A 23,985-nucleotide genomic window follows, 5' to 3' on the forward strand; every position below is an offset into this window, starting at 1 on the left:
ATAGACATTACCACAATGAATTTTAAACAAAACAATTTAGATGCAGTTGAAGTTCAGACTTTCAGCTTTCATTTGAGGGTATCCACATTAAAATTGGATGAAGGGTTTAGGCATTTCAGCTCTTTAACATGTGCCACCCTGTTTTTAAAGGGACCAAAAGTAATTGGACAATTGACTCCAAGGCTATTTCATGGACAGTTGTGGGCAATCCCTTTGTTATGTAATTCTCAATTAAGCAGATAAAAGGCCTGGAGTTGATCTGAGGTGTGGTGCTTGCATTTGGAAGGTTTTGCTGTGAAGTAAACATGCGGTCAAAGGAGCTCTCCATGCAGATGAAACAAGCCATCCTTAAGCTGCGAAAACAGAAAAAACCCATCCGAGAAATTGCTACAATATTAGGAGTGGCAAAATCTACAGTTTGGTACATCCTGAGAAAGAAAGAAAGCACTGGTGAACTCATCAATGCAAAAAGACCTGGGCGCCCACGGAAGACAACAGTGGTGGATGATCGCAGAATAATCTCCATGGTGAAGAGAAACCCCTTCACAACAGCCAACCAAGTGACCAACACTCTCCAGGAGGTCGGCGTATCAATATCCAAATCTACCATAAAGAGAAGACTGCATGAAAGTAAATACAGAGGGTTCACTGCACGGTGCAAGCCGCTCATAAGCATCAAGAATAAAAAGGCTAGACTGGACTTTGCTAAAAAATATCTAAAAAAGCCAGCACAGTTCTGGAAGAACATTCTTTGGACAGATGAAACCAAGATCAACCTCTACCAGAATGATGGAAAGAGAAAAGTATGGCAAAGGCGTGGTACAGCTCATGATCCAAAGCATACCACATCATCTGTATATCACGGCGGAGGCAGTGTGATGGCTTGGGCATGCATGGCTGCCAGTGGCACTGGGTCACTAGTGTTTATTGATGATGTGACACGGGACAGAAGCAGCCGAATGAATTCTGAGGTCTTCAGAGACATACTGTGTGCTCAGATCCAGCCAAATGCAGCCAAACTGATTGGTCGTCGTTTCATACTACAGCTGGACAATGACCCAAAACATAAAGCCAAAGCAACCCAGGAGTTTATTAAAGCAAAGAAGTGGAATATTCTTGAATTGCCAAGTCAGTCACCTGACCTCAACCCAATTGAGCATGCATTTCACTTGTTAAAGACTAAACTTCAGACAGAAAGGCCCACAAACAAACAGCAACTGAAAACCACCGCAGTGAAGGCCTGGCAGAGCATCAAAAAGGAGGCGTCTGGTGATGTCCATGAGTTCAAGACATCCGGCAGTTATTGCCAACAAAGGGTTTTCAACCAAGTACTAAAAATGAACATTTTATTTTTAATTATTGAATCTGTCCAATTACTTTTGGTCCCTTTAAAAACAGGGTGGCGCATGTTAAGAAGCTGAAACTCCTAAAATCTTCATCCAATTTTAATGTGGATACCCTCAAATGAAAGCTGAAAGTCTGAACTTCAACTGCATCTGAATTGTTTTGTTTAAAATTCATTGTGGTAATGTCTATAACCAAAATAAGAAAAATGTTGTCTGTCCAAATATATATGGACCTAACTGTATATTTGATTTTGCCATAGCCAGAATAGTCTGACTTATCAAGATATGAAATTATTTAATCCCTACAGTAAATGTGGTAATCAAATGGTCCGAATTGCTTTTGTCACTCCCCAAAAATTGACATTTAATAACAAGCAATTAAAATGTTGTATGTACCCCAAAATAACACTAATAATAAAGTCAAGTCTTCTCTCAAGAAACAGCCCTCACACAGTTCCAGCGACAGAAAATTGATAACATTACAATTTCAGAATTTTTACACAAATAGGAAAAAATAAAAACTTACTGTAATTGTACTGACCTGTAATTGCACAGGAGGGAAGAAGATAAAACAATATAAGCATGACTTACCTATGGAAGTCTCTGCAGCTTCAGCTGCTGTTCTCTGCTGCTCCAAGGAAGTCTTTGTTGACAGGGCTGCAGTGGTATTGTACCATCTATGAAAAATGACCACTGCGACCAAAGATTGAGGTATTCATCCTTATTTTGTTTTTTTAAAGCATTGACCCCCACTGAGACACCCAGCACTGGTAAGAACAGAGGAGACACCGCTCTGGTGAAGGACTGCATACTTTTAACTGTTTTTCCCCTGAACAGGAGCGCCCTGGTCACCTGTATTGTAGAGTACTGTCGACAGCCCCATTCTAGTGCACCTCTGTGCTGGAGAAATCTATCAGGGGACACAGCACCAGTGCTATGTCACCTTCGTAGTATCTGTCAGGAATGAACCCCCACTGATCATAATGTTATGGAATCTCCTAGCAATACGCTATCCATTTCTGAGATGGGGAAAATCCTTTAAGAGTTTCCTGGATACTATTTACATAGTATAAGCAATTATGAAACTTTATATAGAAATCTTCTAAACTTCAGCTGGTGGAGGCGTCTATACAGGTGATTGGGCTCTCTATATCAGGTTTGACTGCTATAAATTTATACTAAAACATATATCATTTTTAGGTCCAGCACATAATGCTGGCCCTAAAGCCTGCCTGGTGTATAACAGACATTAATTTTAGAGCAGGCTACAATAAATATTGTAAAGGTTATCTTAGGTTTTTGATGGAGATAGTAAGAATTCCTCATCATAACATCACATCCCATGCTGAAATGTGTGCGGGCACCAGCAGTAGGGTCTGTAACAGCCAAGGAAAATACAATGTTTGCTAACGAACAAGTTAGGGATATAGAAAGTAATTTGATGCTTGTAGCAATTTCAGCTCTTGGATGCTGAGCAGAAGCACATGGGCCATAGGTAGCAGAAAAGAAGAGAACTTGGCAGAGAAAGTGATGGAAAAACTGCAAAATGAGAAAAGAGAATGGAGGAATTTGAGAGACCGTTCTGGGGAGCAAAGAGCAGATAGAGGGGATAATATAGAAATAGGCGCATGTGCAAAGAAGCTGGGGCCATGCAAGGAGCCCAGAGCTAAATTGTCACTTTACATGATGGAAAATATTTTCTTCAGCTCCTAGATAAAGGAAATGTACCTGGTTCCGACATTTTATCCTGCAAGTGTATCTTTCCTAATTTACCTTGTGCTTAACTCTTTCAGCACTAAAAGACTCTATTAAGAAGTCCATCAACAGCGATTGGAAAATTGAGCTTCCTGGTGAGTTTCAAATCGCAGGGACCACCATCCGTTATGTACGTCGAGGACTATGGGAGAAGATGTCTGCCAAAGGACCTACTAAAACCCCTTTGCATCTGATGGTAATATATCAATATTTAGTCATTTCTTTATGCAATTTTAGACATTCATTGAGTATTTTATGTCCATTTCGTGCTCTGGGATGAAGAGCATGATACATTTCTCTCTGTGCCATAGAAATGCTTTTTAGTAGTGCTGATTTGGCCATTAGTTAGCAGTTGAATGATCTCTTCTATTAGACCCATTACCGTTACTTTTCTACTATGATGACTGCAGATCTATATTATAATGTTAGGTCTACATTTTAGATAATTGGGTGTACAATGTGTAATGTTCTCCCGTGTTTGCGTGGGTTTCCTCTGGGTTCTCCGGTTTCCTCCCACACTCCAAAGACATACTGATAAGGAATTTAGATTGTGAGCCCCATCGGGGGACAGCGATGATAATGTATGTAAAGTGCTGCAGAATATGTTAGCGCTATATAAAAATAAAGATTATTTATTATTATTATTATGTTTAATTCAGGTCAGTGATTTCCTTGGGGACACCTAAAAGAGCATATGGAAAGCAAATAATAACTAAGTGGGGATCGGCATAGTCATTCATTTGCATAGTGCTTTCTTAATATTTCAGCTCAGGAAGGGAATTTATCAAGAGATTTATGTCAATTTTTGGTGTTCAAAAGTAAAAGAAAATGCCTAATATTTGCACCCTCCTCCCCAATTATTTCATTTTGCGCTTTTCTCACCATTTTACAAAAGTGCCTGGAGCAGTGCGTGAGTGTTTAAATGGAGCAGAGGGGCCTCCATGGCCCAACGTATCCAATATAATTTACTCTAAGATTCAGCATAAATTATAGCGCAAATCTACATCTGCTCGGTCAATAAACACCACTTTAAAGGGAACCAGCTGATATGCGTTGTCCGGACCACAGGCAGCATGTATCAGATACTGGTTACATCATTTCGGTCAAGTACTGACTGGGGACTGTGCCACTCGGGTGACTAGTCCAGGTGGCCATCGGTCAGTCCCTCTGAAGTCTCTTGACTTCTCCTGACAGATAATACATACTGACCAAACCAGGGGAGGCATTTATAAGCCTGCTCACCTAATGGTAAACCTGTCATTCAAGAGGTACAGGGAGAAGTGAAGAGACTTCAGAGGGACTGAGTCAGCGTGCCAGCTAGAAGTATCCCGATCTGCACATTTACTCCCATCCTAACTCCGACAGAAATCTGCCAGAATGTTAACTTATCCATCTATTTGAAAAAAAAAAACAAAAAGGGAACCTTTTCATCATTTGTGTTTCTTTTCAAATCACTTTTATTTTTATATCTTTGTCTTCTATTCAGTTACATTTTCTGCAAAATATTCTTAATTTTGCACCCACAATTGAGAACATAAGAAGTAAAACAGTCCAACACGTATAAAATAGTATAAAATAATTTAAAAAGCACAAATTAAAATAAGACTTTGTCGCAAATAAAAAATAGGCAAACAAAAACACTAAAAACCAGACAAAAGCAAGATACACATGCAATAATAAATTGGGCCCAAAGTCTCATTACCAGCAGCTCTACAGTAAACTTCAATTGAACGGAGACAGCTTTACCTCTGCAGCATGGGAGGAGTGAAGGGACAATGAAGCTGGTCGGCACAGATCCCGCAAGTGGCGCACACTCCTTACCTAGGCAACCGTCCACTCTGAGACTGCAGTGTGTCCGGTAACCTAGGCCAAGAGCTGTACACTGTAGAATTAAAATCTCTCTTTTTTTTGTTTTGTTTTATGCAAGCAGTTTGCAATTTTACCCATTTAAGAACTTGAGACAACCGCCTTAAAGGGAACTAGTCATGTTGAATAACGCTATTAACCTGCAGATAAAGGGTTAGTCTGCAGGTTAATAGCTTTAAAAAGGTGCCCAGTTGTCGTATTGACAGAGTGTCGCCTGAGAGAAGATGATTATTCTTCATGAAGCGTTGCAGAGCGAGCTGTCATTCAAAGTACTGGGGTGTGGTTACAGCCACCATTCACAGTATAGCGAGCAGTACCTGTAGCCACGCAGTGACCCTGTATGACTGAAAGTTGGCGGCTTCCAGGAGGAAGAAAGTTCATTTTCTCCCTGGTGGCGCCACCCTTTCCGTTTAACAGCATTATCTGATGTGACAGGTTTCTTTTCAAGCTCTCTGGATTCACAATGTAGTGACGCAAAGTATAAAATAAGACCGTCGACAATCCTTTTCATTAAAAACAAATGTTTCAATGACAGCATCTCTACACTGGTCTTCAAATGTTCCAAATTGAATCAATCACTCACCACCTACAGATCAAACTCAGAATAAACAGAAAAATGGTGGATCCCAACTCAGGTGGTTTCCTGCACTATCACCTTTTCAAAAATAATACACCTCAAACCGGTTTTATTCCGATGCTGTTTGAAGGGTGCACAAGGATTACAGTCATGGTACGTGACCCTGGGTTTCACCTCACTTTGGGCATATACCACAAACAAGCAGAAAGTAAGGTGCAGCCCAGGTTCAGGCAGGAATCGGCATGCAACCAGATTTTATATCTGGAAAGCAATTGATATTTTTAATATTGTATATGTGTGCAATAAAAAAAACTTTCTTGAATATTGTAACCCTATGGTGGATGGCCACGCTGTGTGCGTACTCTTAGCACCGCATCAGAGTAACACCGGTTTGGAGGTGGATGACTGAATATCTAGATATGTGATTGTACAAAAAACACCTGGAATTGGGATACACAATTTTTCTGTGTACTCTGAGTTTGATCTGGAGGTAGTGAGTGAACAGCTGAATTGTTGAACATTTCAAGCTTAGTGTAGAGACACTGGTATCTGACCTCTGACCAGAGGCAAAGCATGAGAGAACACTCAGTTTGGACCAGTGGCATGACCATGCTGGTGGCTCAATCTTTAGGAGCGCAATGTTTCCCTGCAGAGCAGGAAGCCTGGACCTAAGAGTTGTGTGCTCCAGCAGAAAACATGAGACAACTCCTTTAACCATACTGCATACTGTAGTCTTTCGTGTTGTCCACATGAGTAGCCTGCTTATAATGTACATGAGGGCCGCCCGCTCACAGCGTATAACACGGCCGTTTGCTATCCGATAGCACACAAGGATATCGTTGCAGTCAGAACTTTTCTGGATGGTCCAGTGTTTAACTGGGCAACTATCCCAGTATAGACAAAGCTTTTTTCTGCTTTTAACTAGCGCATCAGAAAATCATTTCCACGAACAGGCAGACTTTCAGAGTGGGAGTTGACACCCAACAGCACCTCACATAGGAAATGGGCGGCCTGAAAAACATAATCAAAAAGAGGACCGAAAGGGGAGGCTGTGAATAGAAAGCTGTCTAAACAATGTAGGGGAAGGCGCAGCACTTTGCTAAAAGCCTGGAGCTTTTGTTAGTAGCATCAGAAAACAATTACAGAACCACAACAGCACAAAGCTGATCCAAAACTGCCTGTTACGGAGTTACATTGACAATGGATATGCAGCATTGTGAACAGATTGCAGACTCATTTTTCTGCAGTAACAACACCCAGCAATAAACATGGTCTTCGGTTTCCGGTATTTCATAAATTGTTAAGTCATGTACTGGATTTAAAAAAAAAAAAAAAGGATTTGAAGAGATTGTATCCCCAGAAAGTAATTTATTTATTTTATAAGTCATGTTTTCTCTTAAAATTTTGTTTCAATTTATTTTTACCTTTTTTTATGTTACTATTACTCTGAGCAGTCATAATAAGCGATCACTTCTCAGCAGCCATCTCATTATCATCACAGGCAGGATTATAATGAAAAGGATTACCTCTTTTATAAAGCAGGAGGCAGATACCACAGGATCCAACTGTGAACACAGCTTACTTCCTCTCCCACCCTACACAATGACTTCCAAATATCACAGAGCATGCCCTCAACACTCTCACATTAATCGGTTGTTTTCCCACTGAGTTGCCTTGTGTCCATGTGGCTATTATAAAATGTATCCTAGCAGCTGATCAAGCGACATGACCTGTAACCATGTAAAGGAAAAAGAATGACTATTTTATATATTTAATATTGTGTAATATATATACATACACACACACACACACGCACGTACGCACAGTAGCATATCATCTCTAAAAAGCCTAAAGTTAAAGATGACACATTTCATATATATATATTTTCATCTTTTGCATTTTAAAAATCACAAAAGGGAAAATGGGTCGATGCAAAATGTTTCGGCACCCTGCATGGTTAATATCTAGTAGAACCACCTTTTAAAAGTATCACAGCTTGTAAACGCTTTTTGTAGTTAGACAAGAGTCTTTCAATACTTGTTTGAGAGATTTTCATCCATTCTTCCTTGGAAAATTATTCCACTTCTGTGAGATTCCTGGGTCGACTACTATTTTGAGGTCTAGCCACAGTTTTTCAATGATGTTCAGATCAAGATCTACCCTCACCTACTGTCTCCTCACCCATCCTTTGTAGATTGTGAGCCCTTGCGTGCATTGTTATCTCTCCTCCTGTACCAGTCGAGATTAAGATTATTGTACTTGTTTTTTTATGTATACCCCTCCTCACATGTAAAGCGCCATGGAATAAATGGCGCTATAACAATAAATAATAATAATAATAATACTTGTTTTTATTATAAATACAACACCAAATCAAACTTGACTCACAATTGATCAATACATATGATATCACCCTATAATACTATTGAGACCTGCTCAAAAAATAGGGTGAAAAAACAACAATACAGAAACAATATAAATAAAATATGAAAATGTATTAATAATATTAAAATACACATATAGCATATAAAAGGGGACAACCAAACAACAGAATATGAAAAACCCCAGTGCAGTAATTGGAGTGGGTACATGGACACAGTCATGGACTGATGTATTTATCAAAAAACCTCATTACATATAGCCTATATATATTTGCAAAACAAGGAGTGTCACTCCTTGAAAAAGCCATTACCAGGCGAAACGTGCGTTGGAGGAAACAGGAAATTATTGGGTATGGACTTTATAGTGTTATAAGACACTTCTTTTACTCTATCACCTATGCCTTCTTGATCTTTGTATGCATGTTTGCAAATCCACAAATATGAAGGCCATATTTCTGCAGGAGTCTCTAAACAGAAGTACAATGTACCACAACTCCAGAGTCTTCTATATCTTTCTGAAGGTCTTTTACAGTCAAGAAGGGGTTCTCATTTGCCTCTCTAGCAATCCTACAAGCGCCTCTCTTTTGGTCTTCCAGACCTGTTCCCGTTAACTGCCATCTCTTAATTACATTTCAAACAGAGGAAAGGGCAACTTGAAAACACTTTTCTATCTTCTTATAGCCTTCTCCTGCTTTGTGGGCCTCAACCATTTTCAGAGTCTAGGCAGCTGCTTAGGAGAATCCGTGGCTGCTTATATATATATATATATATATATATATATATATATATATATATATATATATATATATATATATATATATATATATATATATACAGTGGGGCAAAAAAGTATTTAGTCAGTCAGCAATAGTGCAAGTTCCACCACTTAAAAAGATGAGAGGCGTCTGTAATTTACATCATAGGTAGACCTCAACTATGGGAGACAAACTGAGAAAAAAAAATCCAGAAAATCACATTCTCTGTTTTTTTAACATTTTATTTGCATATTATGGTGGAAAATAAGTATTTGGTCAGAAACAAACAATCAAGATTTCTGGCTCTCACAGACCTGTAACTTCTTCTTTAAGAGTCTCCTCTTTCCTCCACTCATTACCTGTAGTAATGGCACCTGTTTAAACTTGTTATCAGTATAAAAAGACACCTGTGCACACCCTCAAACTGTCTGACTCCAAACTCCACTATGGTGAAGACCAAAGAGCTGTCAAAGGACACCAGAAACAAAATTGTAGCCCTGCACCAGGCTGGGAAGACTGAATCTGCAATAGCCAACCAGCTTGGAGTGAAGAAATCAACAGTGGGAGCAATAATTAGAAAATGGAAGACATTCAAGACCACTGATAATCTCCCTCGATCTGGGGCTCCACGCAAAATCCCACCCCGTGGGGTCAGAATGATCACAAGAACGGTGAGCAAAAATCCCAGAACCACGCGGGGGGACCTAGTGAATGAACTGCAGAGAGCTGGGACCAATGTAACAAGGCCTACCATAAGTAACACACTACGCCACCATGGACTCAGATCCTGCAGTGCCAGACGTGTCCCACTGCTTAAGCCAGTACATGTCCGGGCCCGTCTGAAGTTTGCTAGAGAGCATTTGGATGATCCAGAGGAGTTTTGGGAGAATGTCCTATGGTCTGATGAAACCAAACTGGAACTGTTTGGTAGAAACACAACTTGTCGTGTTTGGAGGAAAAAGAATACTGAGTTGCATCCATCAAACACCATACCTACTGTAAAGCATGGTGGTGGAAACATCATGCTTTGGGGCTGTTTCTCTGCAAAGGGGCCAGGACGACTGATCCGGGTACATGAAAGAATGAATGGGGCCATGTATCGTGAGATTTTGAGTGCAAACCTCCTTCCATCAGCAAGGGCATTGAAGATGAAACGTGGCTGGGTCTTTCAACATGACAATGATCCAAAGCACACCACCAGGGCAACGAAGGAGTGGCTTCGTAAGAAGCATTTCAAGGTCCTGGAGTGGCCTAGCCAGTCTCCAGATCTCAACCCTATAGAAAACCTTTGGAGGGAGTTGAAAGTCCGTGTTGCCAAGCGAAAAGCCAAAAACATCACTGCTCTAGAGGAGATCTGCATGGAGGAATGGGCCAACATACCAACAACAGTGTGTGGCAACCTTGTGAAGACTTACAGAAAACGTTTGACCTCTGTCATTGCCAACAAAGGATATATTACAAAGTATTGAGATGAAATTTTGTTTCTGACAAATACTTATTTTCCACCATAATATGCAAATAAAATGTTAAAAAAACAGACAATGTGATTTTCTGGACTTTTTTTTCTCAGTTTGTCTCCCATAGTTGAGGTCTACCTATGATGTAAATTACAGACGCCTCTCATCTTTTTAAGTGGTGGAACTTGCACTATTGCTGACTGACTAAATACTTTTTTGCCCCACTGTATATACATACACGCACACACCGACCCATGTATTAGTGACAAAATTGTTGGTACCCTTCTGTAAAGTATGTTAAGCTCATGATGGTCACTGAAATAACCCACCGGTGGTAAAGCTTGAGCATTTGCTGGTTTCTCTAATGAATTATTATTAAACTATTAAAGGAGTACTTTGGGGACTTAAGAAAAGTTTTCTCATTGACGTAACTTCAAAAACTATAAAGCTGGCATCTATAGTAGTGTTTTGAATTGTCATACTGTGTGCTTTTCAGAACTATTCACTGTTATGGAGATGGAGCTCCTGAGTGCTCCCTTTCTCTTCTGAGACACCATGTGACAGATCATTTGACATGGCATGCCACTGGCTTCTCATACAAGCCAGTCTTCTGATAACTGCTCCTCCATGCAGCGACGGATCAGGGGGCATGACTTTTTCATTGCTTGCAATGCTTTCCAACCCTCTGACCAAGCCTTATTGGTGTGTGGGTTTGTAATATCTCATCGTTTGTGCTATGGCTGGGTGACTTGTGTGAAAATAGAGTGGTAAAGTTTCATGAGGTGGGAAACTACCAAGAGAATACACTATAGGTTTATTGCAGCCTCCAGTTGTATCTGGAGGGAAGCTATGAGTATCACAGATAAGTTGTGAGGAAGCAGGCATAGATCACAGGGAGAGTCACCCTGGCAGAGAACAAATGATGGATGACCTTACAAATCTGCAAACACATCAGGCTTCGTCAGGTGACTGTTTTGTATAACAAGCAGTGAGAAAGCCACATCCCCTGATTGGTGATTGAAGGAACAATCTGCTATCAGGAGGCTGGTTTGTAAAAGAAGCCTGTATCAAGCCATGCCCCCAATATGTGACTTGGCGTCCGCATCCCAGGAGTGGGAGGACTTAGGAACGGTGTGTAACAACTCTGCTGGCATCACTACATGGCCTTCCTTCCCTCACACACCATCTTACTCACTGCTCTATGTCATGTTGTGTTCTGTCTGTTGCCATCTCCATGTTCTGTGCCTCTGCATGCTTCCTGGCTGTGTGCATAGGGGGGCGGCGCCAGAACTCTCTGGTTCTTATAGGAATTAGGTGCACCTGTCTAATCTGTTCCTGACCAATTACCAAGAGGCCTCCAGTATTTAGGTCAGCTCCACCCTGTGGACTGGGCCTGTGCAATATGTAAACCCAGTTAGTGTTTAGCTTCTGAGATGCCAGGCCTCGCTGTGTTCCTCTTTCTCTGGAGGTTCTACTCCTAGCTTTGCCTTGATCCTGTGTGAACAGTTCCCTACCTGTTCCTTCATACACCACACCAACCTGCCCTGTGTCTCTGCCGTGCCTTCCAGCCCTGTGTCTCTGCCGTGCCTGCCAGCCCTGTGTCTCTGCCGTGCCTGCCAGCCCTGTGTCTCTGCCGTTCCTGCCAGCCCTGTGTCTCTGCCGTTCCTGCCAGCCCTGTGTCTCTGCCGTGCCTGCCAGCCCTGTGTCTCTGCCGTGCCTGCCAGCCCTGTGTCTCTGCCGTGCCTGCCAGCCCTGTGTCTCTGCCGTGCCTGCCAGCCCTGTGTCTCTGCCGTGCCTGCCAGCCCTGTGTCTCTGCCGTGCCTGCCAGCCCTGTGTCTCTGCCGTGCCTGCCAGCCCTGTGTCTCTGCCGTGCCTGCCAGCCCTGTGTCTCTGCCGTGCCTGCCAGCCCTGTGTCTCTGCCGTGCCTGCCAGCCCTGTGTCTCTGCCGTGCCTGCCAGCCCTGTGTCACTGCCGTGCCTGCCAGCCCTGCGTCTCTGCCGTGCCTGCCAGCCCTGTGTCTCTGCCGTGCCTGCCAGCCCTGTGTCTCTGCCGTGCCTGCCAGCCCTGTGTCTCTGCCGTGCCTGCCAGCCCTGTGTCTCTGCCGTGCCTGCCAGCCCTGTGTCTCTGCCGTGCCTGCCAGCCCTGTGTCTCTGCCGTGCCTGCCAGCCCTGTGTCTCTGCCGTGCCTGTCAGCCCTGTGTCTCTGCCGTGCCTGCCAGCCCTGTGTCTCTGCCGTTCCTGCCAGCCCTGTGTCTCTGCCCTTCCTGCCAGTCCTGTGTCTCTGCCAGCCCTGTGTCTCAGCCATACCAGCCTACTCGTCTGAGTTTCATCCGTGCTCATCTGCTAGTCCTGCCTGATGCCCGCACCTGTCCTAGTGTTCCTGTTCTCCAAATGGGATCAGCAGCCACAGCCAGACACCACCCTGGAGTAGCACCTGGCAGCTGCCTGCCGCACAAGCCTGACCTCACCATCAGAGGCTCCAGTGAAAACCAAGGCAGCTGTTATAGTCACGCCCCTTTCAGGGTAGTCTGGTTCATGGTACAGTGGGGCCACAAACCCCCTTGGCTCACGCCCATCAGTCAGGGCGTGAGCATGACACAGTGTCTCTGTCCCAGTGAATAGTTCTTAATAGAACATACTGTGACACACTACTGCAGATGTGAGCGTTTTAGTTTTTGAGGTGTAAATAAATCTTTTTCTCTACGGATTATCCCTTTTATAATTTATCGAGCCACAGTACATGCACATCAATATAATATCTTGCTTTCTTTTGAAATGCGATTAGGTCTTGCTCTTCCACGATCAGAACTATGGCATTCATTATGAATATACCATCCCAGTGAACCAGTCAGCAGAACAGACAACTGAGGTGGAGAGACAACCAGACCCACTGTACATGTGGACACACAGCAGTTGGGAAGGGTGCAGTGTACAGTGCGGAGGAGGTAAGGTCACAATGATTCATGATGGCAAATCAGATAAGAATACAATGCCACAGTGTTAAAGGGGTGGGCCGGTTTTATGGTATATGTTCAGTCACTGTATGTGACTGCATACTTGGGAATCCTCACTTTGCACTGACGTCTTCATGACTTAGAGGTTTTCCAGCATTAGGCTACAAGTCTGCTGTCACTTTGTATACGTTGTGAAGATTCTCCGGTACCTGCACCAGGAACGAGCCGTCATGTGATCGCAAGTGTACGATTTGCATAGTTCTGACCACATTCCAACTAGACTGTGTCCGGGCTTGCTTAATGCAAGTCGGCATGTGACCACATTTATGCAAATCACGTACTTACCGTAATGCTCCTGACACCAGAGAATCCTCATAGCGCGCACAAAGTGTGGCGGCAGACTTGTAGCCTAATGCGGGAAAACTCTTTTAAGCCATTTAAGAGAATTTAAGCCATAATAAGACCTCAGTGCCAGCTACAGTAGACCCCTGTAATAATAGCCTGATAATGTTTAAGAGAAATTGACAGACCAGAGTTCAAGAGAAACATAAGTGTATGCAGATATACTGGCAGGTATTACTTTGGATTGTAATACCAATGGTTTTTGGACATTTGTGTTTGTATTTAGCGTATATAGTTTGGTCTAGCAAGACAATGATTGGTTCAAATGCTATATATACAGTAAGAATGCTTTAAAAATAAAAGTATTAATGGTTTATTATCGGTTAACAAAATGCAAAGTGAACGAAAAAAGAGAAATCTAAATCACATGAATATTTAGGGTGACCACCTCTTGAATAATAAAAGGGTCGGAGCGCACTACATAGATAATCAATCTTAATGCAACATGGGTGCTACATAAAGTAGTTAAACATGAAGATTGTGTCAAAAAGAGAAAAAAAGAGAACTACTTAATAATATGCACATCAGAATCATAGAAAAACATATCAATATGTATTAGAAAACAACATGGACCGCAATAAAAACACCTAAAAGGAAACACTCTCTGCCATCACCATCTGAGGAATATAACCTGCAAAATAAGCACAGGGTGCTATATATTTTGGTATCCATGATCCTGTCAAAAGATACAGAGCAAATATGGCAACAAAGTAGCCAGGACAAAGAGATAAATATACACTCACTGGCCACTTTATTAGGTACACCTGTCCAACTTCTTGTTAACACTTAATTTCTAATCAGCCAATCACATGGCGGCAACTCAGTGCATTTAGGCATGTAGACATGGTCAAGACAATCTCCTGCAGTTCAAACCGAGCATCAGTATGGGGAAGAAAGGTGATTTGAGTGCCTTTGAACGTGGCATGGTTGTTGGTGCCAGAAGGGCTGGTCTGAGTATTTCAGAAACTGCTGATCTACTGGGATTTTCACGCACAACCATCTCTAGGGTTTTCAGAGAATGGTCCGAAAAAGAAAAAAAATCCAGTGAGCGGCAGTTCTGTGGGCGGAAATGCCTTGTTGATGCCAGAGGTCAGAGGAGAATGGGCAGACTGGTTCGAGCTGATAGAAAGGCAACAGTGACTCAAATCGCCACCCGTTACAACCAAGGTAGGCCTAAGAGCATCTCTGAACGCACAGTGCGTCGAACTTTGAGGCAGATGGGCTACAGCAGCAGAAGACCACACCGGGTACCACTCCTTTCAGCTAAGAACAGGAAACTGAGGCTACAATTTGTACAAGCTCATCGAAATTGGACAGTAGAAGATTGGAAAAACGTTGCTTGGTCTGATGAGTCTCGATTTCTGCTGCGACATTCGGATGGTAGGGTCAGAATTTGGCGTAAACAACATGAAAGCATGGATCCATCCTGCCTTGTATGGAGCATCTTTGGGATGTGCAGCCGACAAATCTGCGGCAACTGTGTGATGCCATCATGTCAATATGGACCAAAATCTCTGAGGAATGCTTCCAGCACCTTGTTGAATCTATGCCACGAAGAATTGAGGCAGTTCTGAAGGCAAAAGGGGGTCCAACCCGTTACTAGCATGGTGTACCTAATAAAGTGGCCGGTGAGTGTATATTCATGTGATAAATCAGTGTGTGATACATTGCACCCTGTGCAGTCAGTCCTATACAATAAATTGCAAAAAAAAGCCACATGGAATAGTTAGAAGGGGGGGAAAGAAAATGCATCTTATAGGGCCATCCCACCCATAGTACACCGTGTGGAAATGCGCAACAGCTGACAGCCCCAATGCACGTTTCGCGTGGGCTTCCTTGGGAAAAATGGCCTCTGGGGAAAGCCCACGCGAAACGTGCGTTAGGGCTGTCAGCTGTTGCACATTTCCACACGGTGTACTATGGGTAAGATGGCCCTAAAAGATGCATTTTCATCCCCCCCCCCCCCTTCTAACTCTTGCATGTGGCTTTTTTTTTTGCAATGTATTGAATAGGACTGACCTTTTGCCACATGCAATCCTTTATCCACATATACTTTTAACTCTTTGTATTTAGGAGATTAAACAACGAGTGTATGGTGTCCTACACAGAGTGGTTACTCTCTGATGGTCTCTGACCTTTGATTCATGTCACTTTACTGCAGACACCACATGTGTTGCTCATTGTGCATCTGTAAGTTCATTTCTTTGCCTGTATCCATCACTATATTGTGGATTTGTTGCTTATTGATACCCTGTGCCATCACTATTTACTGTTTTATTATATTTTGTCAACCAATGTTTTTGTAACTTTTTCTGTAATAAACAATTTGTCATTTTGATAAACATTTCTCTAGACTTTGACTCCTGGACTCTTAGGCTATGTGCACACCTTGCGGGGTCCTCTGCGGGTTCTCCCGCAGCAGATTTGATAAATCTGCAGGGCAAAACCGCTGCGGTTATCCCTGCAGATTTATCGCGGTTTGTTTTGCGGTTTCCGCTGCGGGTTTCCGCCTATACTATTGATGCTGCATATGCAGCAATATGCAGCATCAATAGTAATGTTAAAAATAATAAAAAATGGTTATATACTCACCCTCTGACGTCCCGATCTCCTCGGCGCTGCACGCGGCGGTCCGGTTCCAAAGATGCTGTGCGAGAAGGACCTTCGTGACGTCACGGTCATGTGACCGCGACGTCATCTCAGGCCCTGCTCGCACAGCAACTGAGACCGGACGGCCGCGTGCAGCACTGAGAGGTGAGTATATCATTATTTTTTATTTTTATTCTTTTTTTTTTCACACTAATATGGTTCCCAGGGCCTGGAGGAGAGTCTCCTCTCCTCCACCCCGGGTACCATCTGCACATGATCCGCTTACTTCCCGCATCGTGGGCACAGCCCCATGCGGGAAGTTAGCGGATCAATGCATTCCTATGTGTGCAGAATCGCAGCGATTCTGCACAAAGAAGTGACATGCTGCGGAATGTAAACCGCTGCGTTTCTGCGCGGTTTTTCCCGCAGCATGTGCACAGCGGATTGCTGTTTCCATAGGGTTTACATGTAAATGTAAACGCTATGGAAACTGCTGCGGACCCGCAGCATCAAAATCGCCGCGGATCCGCGGTAAAACCCGCAAAGTGTGAACATGGCCTTATAAGTCACATATCTTAGCGGAGTGTCCATTATTATGTTTTTCTTTTTGGACACCTACAGGCATTTAGTCATGATATTATGATATACTATCAGATAATGTTTTTGGTTTGGATGATATAGATTATATCCTATTCCAATATGTACTATGTGTAATAATAATATTAGCAAATCTGGTACCTTCAATTAGAAATGTGGTATAGTTTTTCTGATTTCCTCATGTGCAGCCATTGCAGGACCTTAGGTATCCATGAATGATAGTAATACCCCTTTAAGGCCACGTTCACACACTCAGTATTTGGTCAGTATTTTACATCAGTATTTGTAAGGCAAAACCAGGAGTGGGACAATCAGAGGAAAAGTATAATAGAAACACGTCACCACTTCTGCATTTATCACACACTCCTGGTTTTCGCTTACAAATACTGATATAAAAAACTCACCAAATACTGAATGTGTGAACATGGCCAAATGTTCCTATATTAGTGTCTACAAGCCTATGGGTGGATAACTTACCATTAACCCCTTCCCGACATGTGCAGAACATATACTGCTTTGCAGGAGCTGCGTTCCCGCAAGCAGCAGAATATGTACGGCGCCACGATCACGCGGCTTCACGCTGAGCACCACCGCAATTGGTTGCCGGTGTCTGCTCCGTGTGATAGCTGACACCCTGCAGCAACACCCACAATTCAGCACTGAATATGCAGGCATTTAACCCCTCTGATGCCACTGTCAGTAGTGACAGCGACATAGAGAAGCATGGCGCAGAGAATGGGCTCACTGCATGCATCCATCAGGACAACGCAATGTGATTATGTTGTTCTGATGGTCTCCATGGAGACCCCCAGCTGCAAGATGTCCGCGGGGTTCTTCAGGGAAGGTGGCTTACCAGTGCCTGCAGAGAGCCGGTCCTGAGACGCCTCCTTCCCTGCCTGTCAGACACTGATGTGATGCTCGGCAGTGCAGAAGCATGGCAGAGCATCAGATCAATGTATGAATGTAAATAAAAATAATACCGCTGAAAACGTAATTTTGTCCTGCAAAAAACAAGCGTCCATACAGCTAATTCAGCAGAAAAAAAAAGTTATAGCTCTCAGAATAAAGCGATGCAAAAATAATTATTTTTTTTCTATAAAATAGTTTTTATTGTGTAAAAGCGTCAAAACGTAAAAAAAACATATAAATTGGTTATTGCTGTAATCATATTGACCCAAAGAATACAGCTGCCTTATACGCGGAATGGTATAAAAAAAAATCCAAAAAGCAATTCCTGAATTGCTGGTCTTTGTTCATTCTGTCTCCCAAAAATCGGAATAGAAAGCGATAAAAAAAGTGAAATGTGCCCGAAAATGGGACGAATAAAAATGTCAATTTGTCTCACAAAAAAAGCATAATTTAGTGTGTGACAGCAGCCAAGCATAAAAACCCGATATAAATCTGGTATTGATGTAATTGCACCGTCCCGAAGAATAAAGTCACCTTTTCACTTATATCGCACCGCACGAAGAACGGCGTAAAAAATAAATAAAACCAATTCTTCACCTGCTGTTGATTTTTTTTCTCATTCCAAAAGTCACAGGCTCAATGCACATTTATCCTGCGCTCTACTCTGAGCTCTTACACCGTGTAAATTTCTGAAATACGTGATTCAGACAGAACCCCCGGTGGAAGATTCCCTATAATGAGGTAGATAGAGGCACTGTGGACGCCATAGGACCTGTGATTCAGTGGTGTCCATCTTTTTAAGATTGCATAAAAGTTCCGTCGGCCACAGTTTTGTGCACTTCTGAAAAGGACAACGCTGAACAGAGGCCAGACGGAGGCCAGAGTAACTCTGATGCCTCATGAATAGATCCATCAGGGGTTTCATCTGTCACGTCACACGGAGATTTAGAATGAAACCCTGATGTAAGTGCTCAGTGTAGAGCTCCAAATAAATGTTATGTAAAATGTTCTCAATAAAATCTTCAACTCAATCCACAAAAAGCAAGCTCTCATTCAGGTCTGCCATCTGTTAACGGAAATATAGTGGGCTTCCACGTTACTGGTACCACAAAGGCTCTGGAAAAGCAAAATGGCTCCTCGCCCCCCAAAAGAAATTTAGCACTGGCTAAGCAGTACTGTACATCCACATATGGACTATTTCTACATTCAGCAGAAATTGTGGGACAAATTTTGGTGCCATTTTTACCCATTTCTCAGTATGAAAATTTAAACCTTGGGGCTAACACACAATGTTGGTGGTAAAAATGTAAATTATTTTTTCTTCACTGCCCAATGGTATAAAAGTCTGTGATACACCTGTGGTGTCAATATCAATATGATCACTGCACCCCTAGGTGAATTCATTGAGAGTTTTAGCTTCTAAAATGGGGTCACTTATGGGGGGATCTGCTGTTCTGGCACCTCCGGGTCTCTGCCAATATAACATGGCACCCTCAAACAAGTTCATCAAAATCTGCACTGTAATATGGTCTTTCTTCCCTTCTGATCTTTGCACTGTGCCTCAAAAGTAGTTTTCGACCACATATGGGGTATGGGTAAACTCAGGAGAAATTGATCAACAAATTTTGGGGTCCATTTTCTCCTGTTACCCTTGTGAAAATAAAAAATTTGTAGCTAAAAAAAAATGTTGCGGGAAAAATGTTTTTGTTTTATTTTCCCGGCTTAATGTTCTAAACTTCTGTGATGCACTTGGGGGTTGAAGGTGCTCAATACACATCTAGATAAGTTCCCAAAGGGGTCTAGTTTACAAAATGGTGTCACTTGCTGGTGGTTTCCACTGTTTAGGCACATCAGTGGGTCTCCAAACGCGACATGGCATCTGCTAATTATTCCAGCAAATTTTACATTAAAAAGTCAAATTTTCACTTCCAAGCTCTGCCGTGCACCGAAAAGGGTGTTTTCCTCCACATATTGGGTATCTTAGCCCAACAAATTGTAATGAGCAATTTCTCCTTTTACCCTTATGAAAATGCAAAATTTGGATCTAAAAGAGATTTATCTGGGAAAATATGATTTTTTTTTTTTTTTTTAATTTTCACGGCTCTACGTTATAAACTTCTGTGAAGCACCTGTGGGTTCAAGGTACTCAATACACATCTAGATAAGTTACCTAAAGGATCTAGTTTCCAAAATGGGGTGAGTTGTGGGGGGTTTTCTGTTTAGTTACATCAGGAGCTCTCTAAACATGACATGGCCTTTGCTAATTATGCGAATGTGAATAGCAGATCGCGCTCTTTTTTTGCCGTTGCGCAGTGCATTCGGCTGTTGCGCATGCGCACTATGTATTGCACACAGGTTACAGTGAAGAGACTGTAATGCGCAGGTGCAAAACACTACGCCAACGCCGGGAAGAAAAGCAAGAGGTGGGGGAGAAACAGCAATTTCACAATGCCCATTTGACCAGACCTGCGTGATTGACAGCCGAAAACGGCGACTTTACTAAGGTATTTTGGCAGCAAAGGTGGGGAATCAGGGGATAATAAAGGCACTATTGTACAGCACAGCTCAGGCCCTATTGAACACTATTTTTACCTCATATTGAAAAAACGGGGTGACAGGTTCCCTTTAAAATAAAGGGTTAAATCACGGAAAAAACTGGCGTGGGCTCCCGCGCAATTTTCTCAGCTAGAGTGGGAAAGCCAGTGACTGAGGGCAGATATTAATAGCCTAGAGAGGGACCATGGTTATTGGCCCCCCTGGCTAAAAACATCTGCCCCCAGCCACCCCAGATATGGCTGTATATACTGTATATATGTTTTCACGAATATTTGAGCCCATGGATCCATTCTATGTCCATTTTGCAAGCCGGCAAGAAAATCTCGTTGTACGGATGCCGTACGGATTACATATGGAGGTTTACATGCGCAAAATACACATGCCACACCCTGCCTACGGATGACATACGGATCACTGTTTAGGGAACATTTCTGCATATTTGGTCTGTAAAAAACAGACCGTATTTTTATACGTTGTGGGTGACTCCAGCCTTAAGCTAAATTTAGGATATCCCAGACCCCATTCCTCTTCCTAATTTCAGCTTGAAAAAGGAATTCCACAGTTTGAAACATTATGGTTCTTATTAAATTTGTGATATTGGAACTCTAATGAACGTTAGCATCATTTGTATCATCACTCATTCATGTGCTGTCCCTTGCAGTGGAAGGACCTGCGCCCACCTATAACTCTTACCTTAAAAACCGAAGTGCTGCTAAGGCTGGGGTCTCACTTGTGAGTTCAATGTGAGAAACTCGCGCAAGTCTCTCGCATCAAGTCCCGGCACAGCCGCCGGCACTCGGGACGGGAGTTTCTGGCTGCATAGAAATACATGCAGCTGCACGCTCCAGTCCCGAGTGCCGGCGGCTGTGCCGAGACTTGCGCGAGTTTCTCACATTGAACTCGCAAGTGTGACCCCGGCCTAAAAGAAAGGATCCACTTGTGAATATGATACTTTAAGCTAGGTTCACAGTTATACAGTGCTTTCCAGTAGATGTAAGGCTGTGAGTTGCAAAAAACTGTTCAGGCATCTATATGGCAACGTAACGATCAAATAAAATGGGCAAAATGTTCTTCTAACTTTGTTTTGTCCAGCTTTCAACCCCCCCAAAAAACATTTAACATGCATATTACAGTTTTTCTCCATTTATTCTCAATGGTAGATGTATTGAAACATATGGAAGCGCATCTCCGTACATCTAAGATGCATACACTTTCCTGTCTGTACCAGGAAAAACTGGTTGAAAATAGAAAATGTTTTTCTGTATCTTAATGTGGATGGATGTATTCAATATGTTCAACGTATACGTTGAAGTTCAGACGTAGTTTGACGACTGGCACATGCCTGAATATATTTTAGACTTGTACATCCAACGTATCTGTCGTACTTCTGCAGAAGTACAAATGTGAACATAGCCTTAGATTGGTGTACTATTGTATAGCCCATCTTTTTAGTGTCACTGCATGGTGTAGTTCTGTGATGTTCTAGACTTTAAGTCCCTATTACATGTGCCGATAATTAGAGCCATATTGTGTTGTATACCAGATGCTGGTTTCATATGTTCCAGAGATTAAAGTGCATACAATATAACAGATGTGCAGCAAAATTATCAAAAGAAGACTGTGCTTTCACCGGACGTGTACAATGTGTTCATTAGAACATTTCCTTTACAGGGCAGAATTATCTTGGATAACTTGTCATGCACACAATCACACATTTTATAAGTGGTCCCATAGTGAGCTCTTCAGTAAAACATTTATATACTGGCATTGTACAGATATGGCAAGTATCACGCTGTCAGGAAAGTACAAGTTTGAGCTGTTCTAGATGCTGCTCTGCAATTCATTTACTGATGTAGACGTCCACTTTATTCCAGGTGAACGGAAGACTCTGGTGTCCTGCACGAAACTGGTGAATAAAACCATGCTGATTGTAAATGAAAGCATGTGCCTTCATGTGCCGCGTCCTTTCCCACAGGTCCGGAAGTGCAACACGCATCCATGCCAGTCAAGGTGGGTCTTATATAGGCCACTGATCTGTCTTTTCATAGCTACATATAGTGGGAATGTGTCAAGGCATGTTTAACGTTTTTTTTCCTTTGAAATGGCTCCAAAAATTGTTGCATACTATATTTATGAAAAATTTGTGGGTTTTATTCCCCCTACCCTACTTCATGCCTTTTGCTATTTTTAAAAGGTGGGTGTTATCTGAGTGTGGTTAGTTATGCAAATAAGGAAATATGTCAGAAGGATCAGCCCTGCTAAGCCTTCTATATGGCCATGTAGGTCACAGAAAGTTGAATAAAATGATACCTTGATATCTGCAATCTTATGTTTTATTCCAGAGTAATACAAGTTTTTCTTAATTTGTAAATTAACTGTTCTATGATCTATGCGCTGGAAACTGATCTCCATATTTGTCTTAATATGTAAATGAGTTGTTAAGATCTATGAGATTTCCCAGAAAATCTGCTTCCAGATTTTATAAATGAAATGGTTAGTTACCAGTGTGAGACATATTGATCAGGAGAGCAGACTGTCAACCATTACATGTCTCACACTGGTAACTCCCTGTGTTATTTAAAATAAGCTCTGGAGGCAGATTTTTAGGAAGATCTATGTCCTGGCCATAGATCTTTATAACTTATTTACATATTAAGAAAAATGTGCATATCTCGAGAATAAGAAATTGTATCGTATATACCAAGGTATAATTTTATTTAACTTTCTATGACCTACATCATGTTCTAGACCCGATCACATTACTCGTCCAAGGATTGGAGAATTGATTCTTGTGTGTCACTGATTTTTTTCACTTTAGTCACACCATAGCTAGTATCAAACCCTATCTAATGTCAACTAGTAAATAAATAATTGTGGTTTTAGTTGTTTAAAGGAAAGTGCTATGTTATTGGTACTTTATTTTTTTACCTGTCACATTTCACAGTAACATAGGTTTGCAGTGTGTGCTGCAATCAGCCTGTCTTTAAATTGACTGATTTGTAATCTTTTTTACTGGTCCATTTATGGCTTTGAAGTGTTTTCATTAGCAGGTGTTAAAGTCTGCCAAGCAAGCGCTGTTATAAAGCTCTTTTCTCTTTCCCAGGCCCCTCTCACCTTTTGCTGTCTCTATTTCTGCCACTTTAACTAGAAATGCATGGCTGTGTGAAAGTGCTGAAATTCTTGGAGACTTGGCAGCTCTATATCAACTTGACATACCGCATTCCCACGCTCACTGACCACATTCACACTTACAGTGCTGTTCCTGGGATCTCTGTCAGCAATGTGGTTTCTTTTTTAAACCCATTGATAACATCTCAGTTTCCAGTGGCATTTCCATCCCCAGGTACTAGACCTGCTGACTGTGCGGATGCAGGTTCCAGACGTTGCCAGGTTCCATGCTCTGGATGTGGATATATAAATCTCACCACTCCACCCACTCTCAGACTCTGCTACCAACTTCTCACTTTGACATCTGCATAAAATCTGCTACTGTAAGTTGACTATGGAAAAAGACCAATTCTTTATAAATCCTTTATATTTGTTGGCTACTGCTTGAAGAGATGGTTCTTTCGGTTTAGACCTGCTACTTCAGAATAGTTTCATATATATGCAAGACATATAAAAGAGCTTACTAGAGGCATTCTCCGGCTTATAATTGTATTTAACACCCATTGTAAAAAGCAACTGCAACCTTTACTGACTAATATGCATTGATTGATTATTGCTAGACTGTAGATTAAAAATTGGAAAAGGAAACAAAAAAAAAAAATCATTTTCCTAACAACAACTTATTTGAAGTCCAAAAACTAAAGATGAGCAATTTGATTAGTGCTGCTCTGGTC

General features: G+C 42.1%; 1 protein-coding gene across 3 annotated transcripts in view; it reads left to right on the top strand.

Annotated features, from left to right (window-relative positions):
- Window positions 1–23,985, top strand: part of ADAMTS17 (ADAM metallopeptidase with thrombospondin type 1 motif 17) — a 383,062-nt gene that overhangs the window by 294,854 nt on the left and 64,223 nt on the right. For all 3 annotated transcript variants that reach the window (XM_077263365.1, XM_077263367.1, XM_077263366.1), the window contains 3 exons: window positions 3,140–3,297; window positions 12,922–13,081; window positions 22,018–22,153. In XM_077263365.1, coding sequence (XP_077119480.1) covers window positions 3,140–3,297; window positions 12,922–13,081; window positions 22,018–22,153 — 454 coding nt within the window. The remainder of the gene's footprint in view (window positions 1–3,139; window positions 3,298–12,921; window positions 13,082–22,017; window positions 22,154–23,985) is intronic.

The sequence above is a fragment of the Ranitomeya variabilis genome, chromosome 5 (assembly GCF_051348905.1).
Source record: "Ranitomeya variabilis isolate aRanVar5 chromosome 5, aRanVar5.hap1, whole genome shotgun sequence".
Taxonomy (NCBI): Eukaryota; Metazoa; Chordata; class Amphibia; order Anura; family Dendrobatidae; genus Ranitomeya; species Ranitomeya variabilis.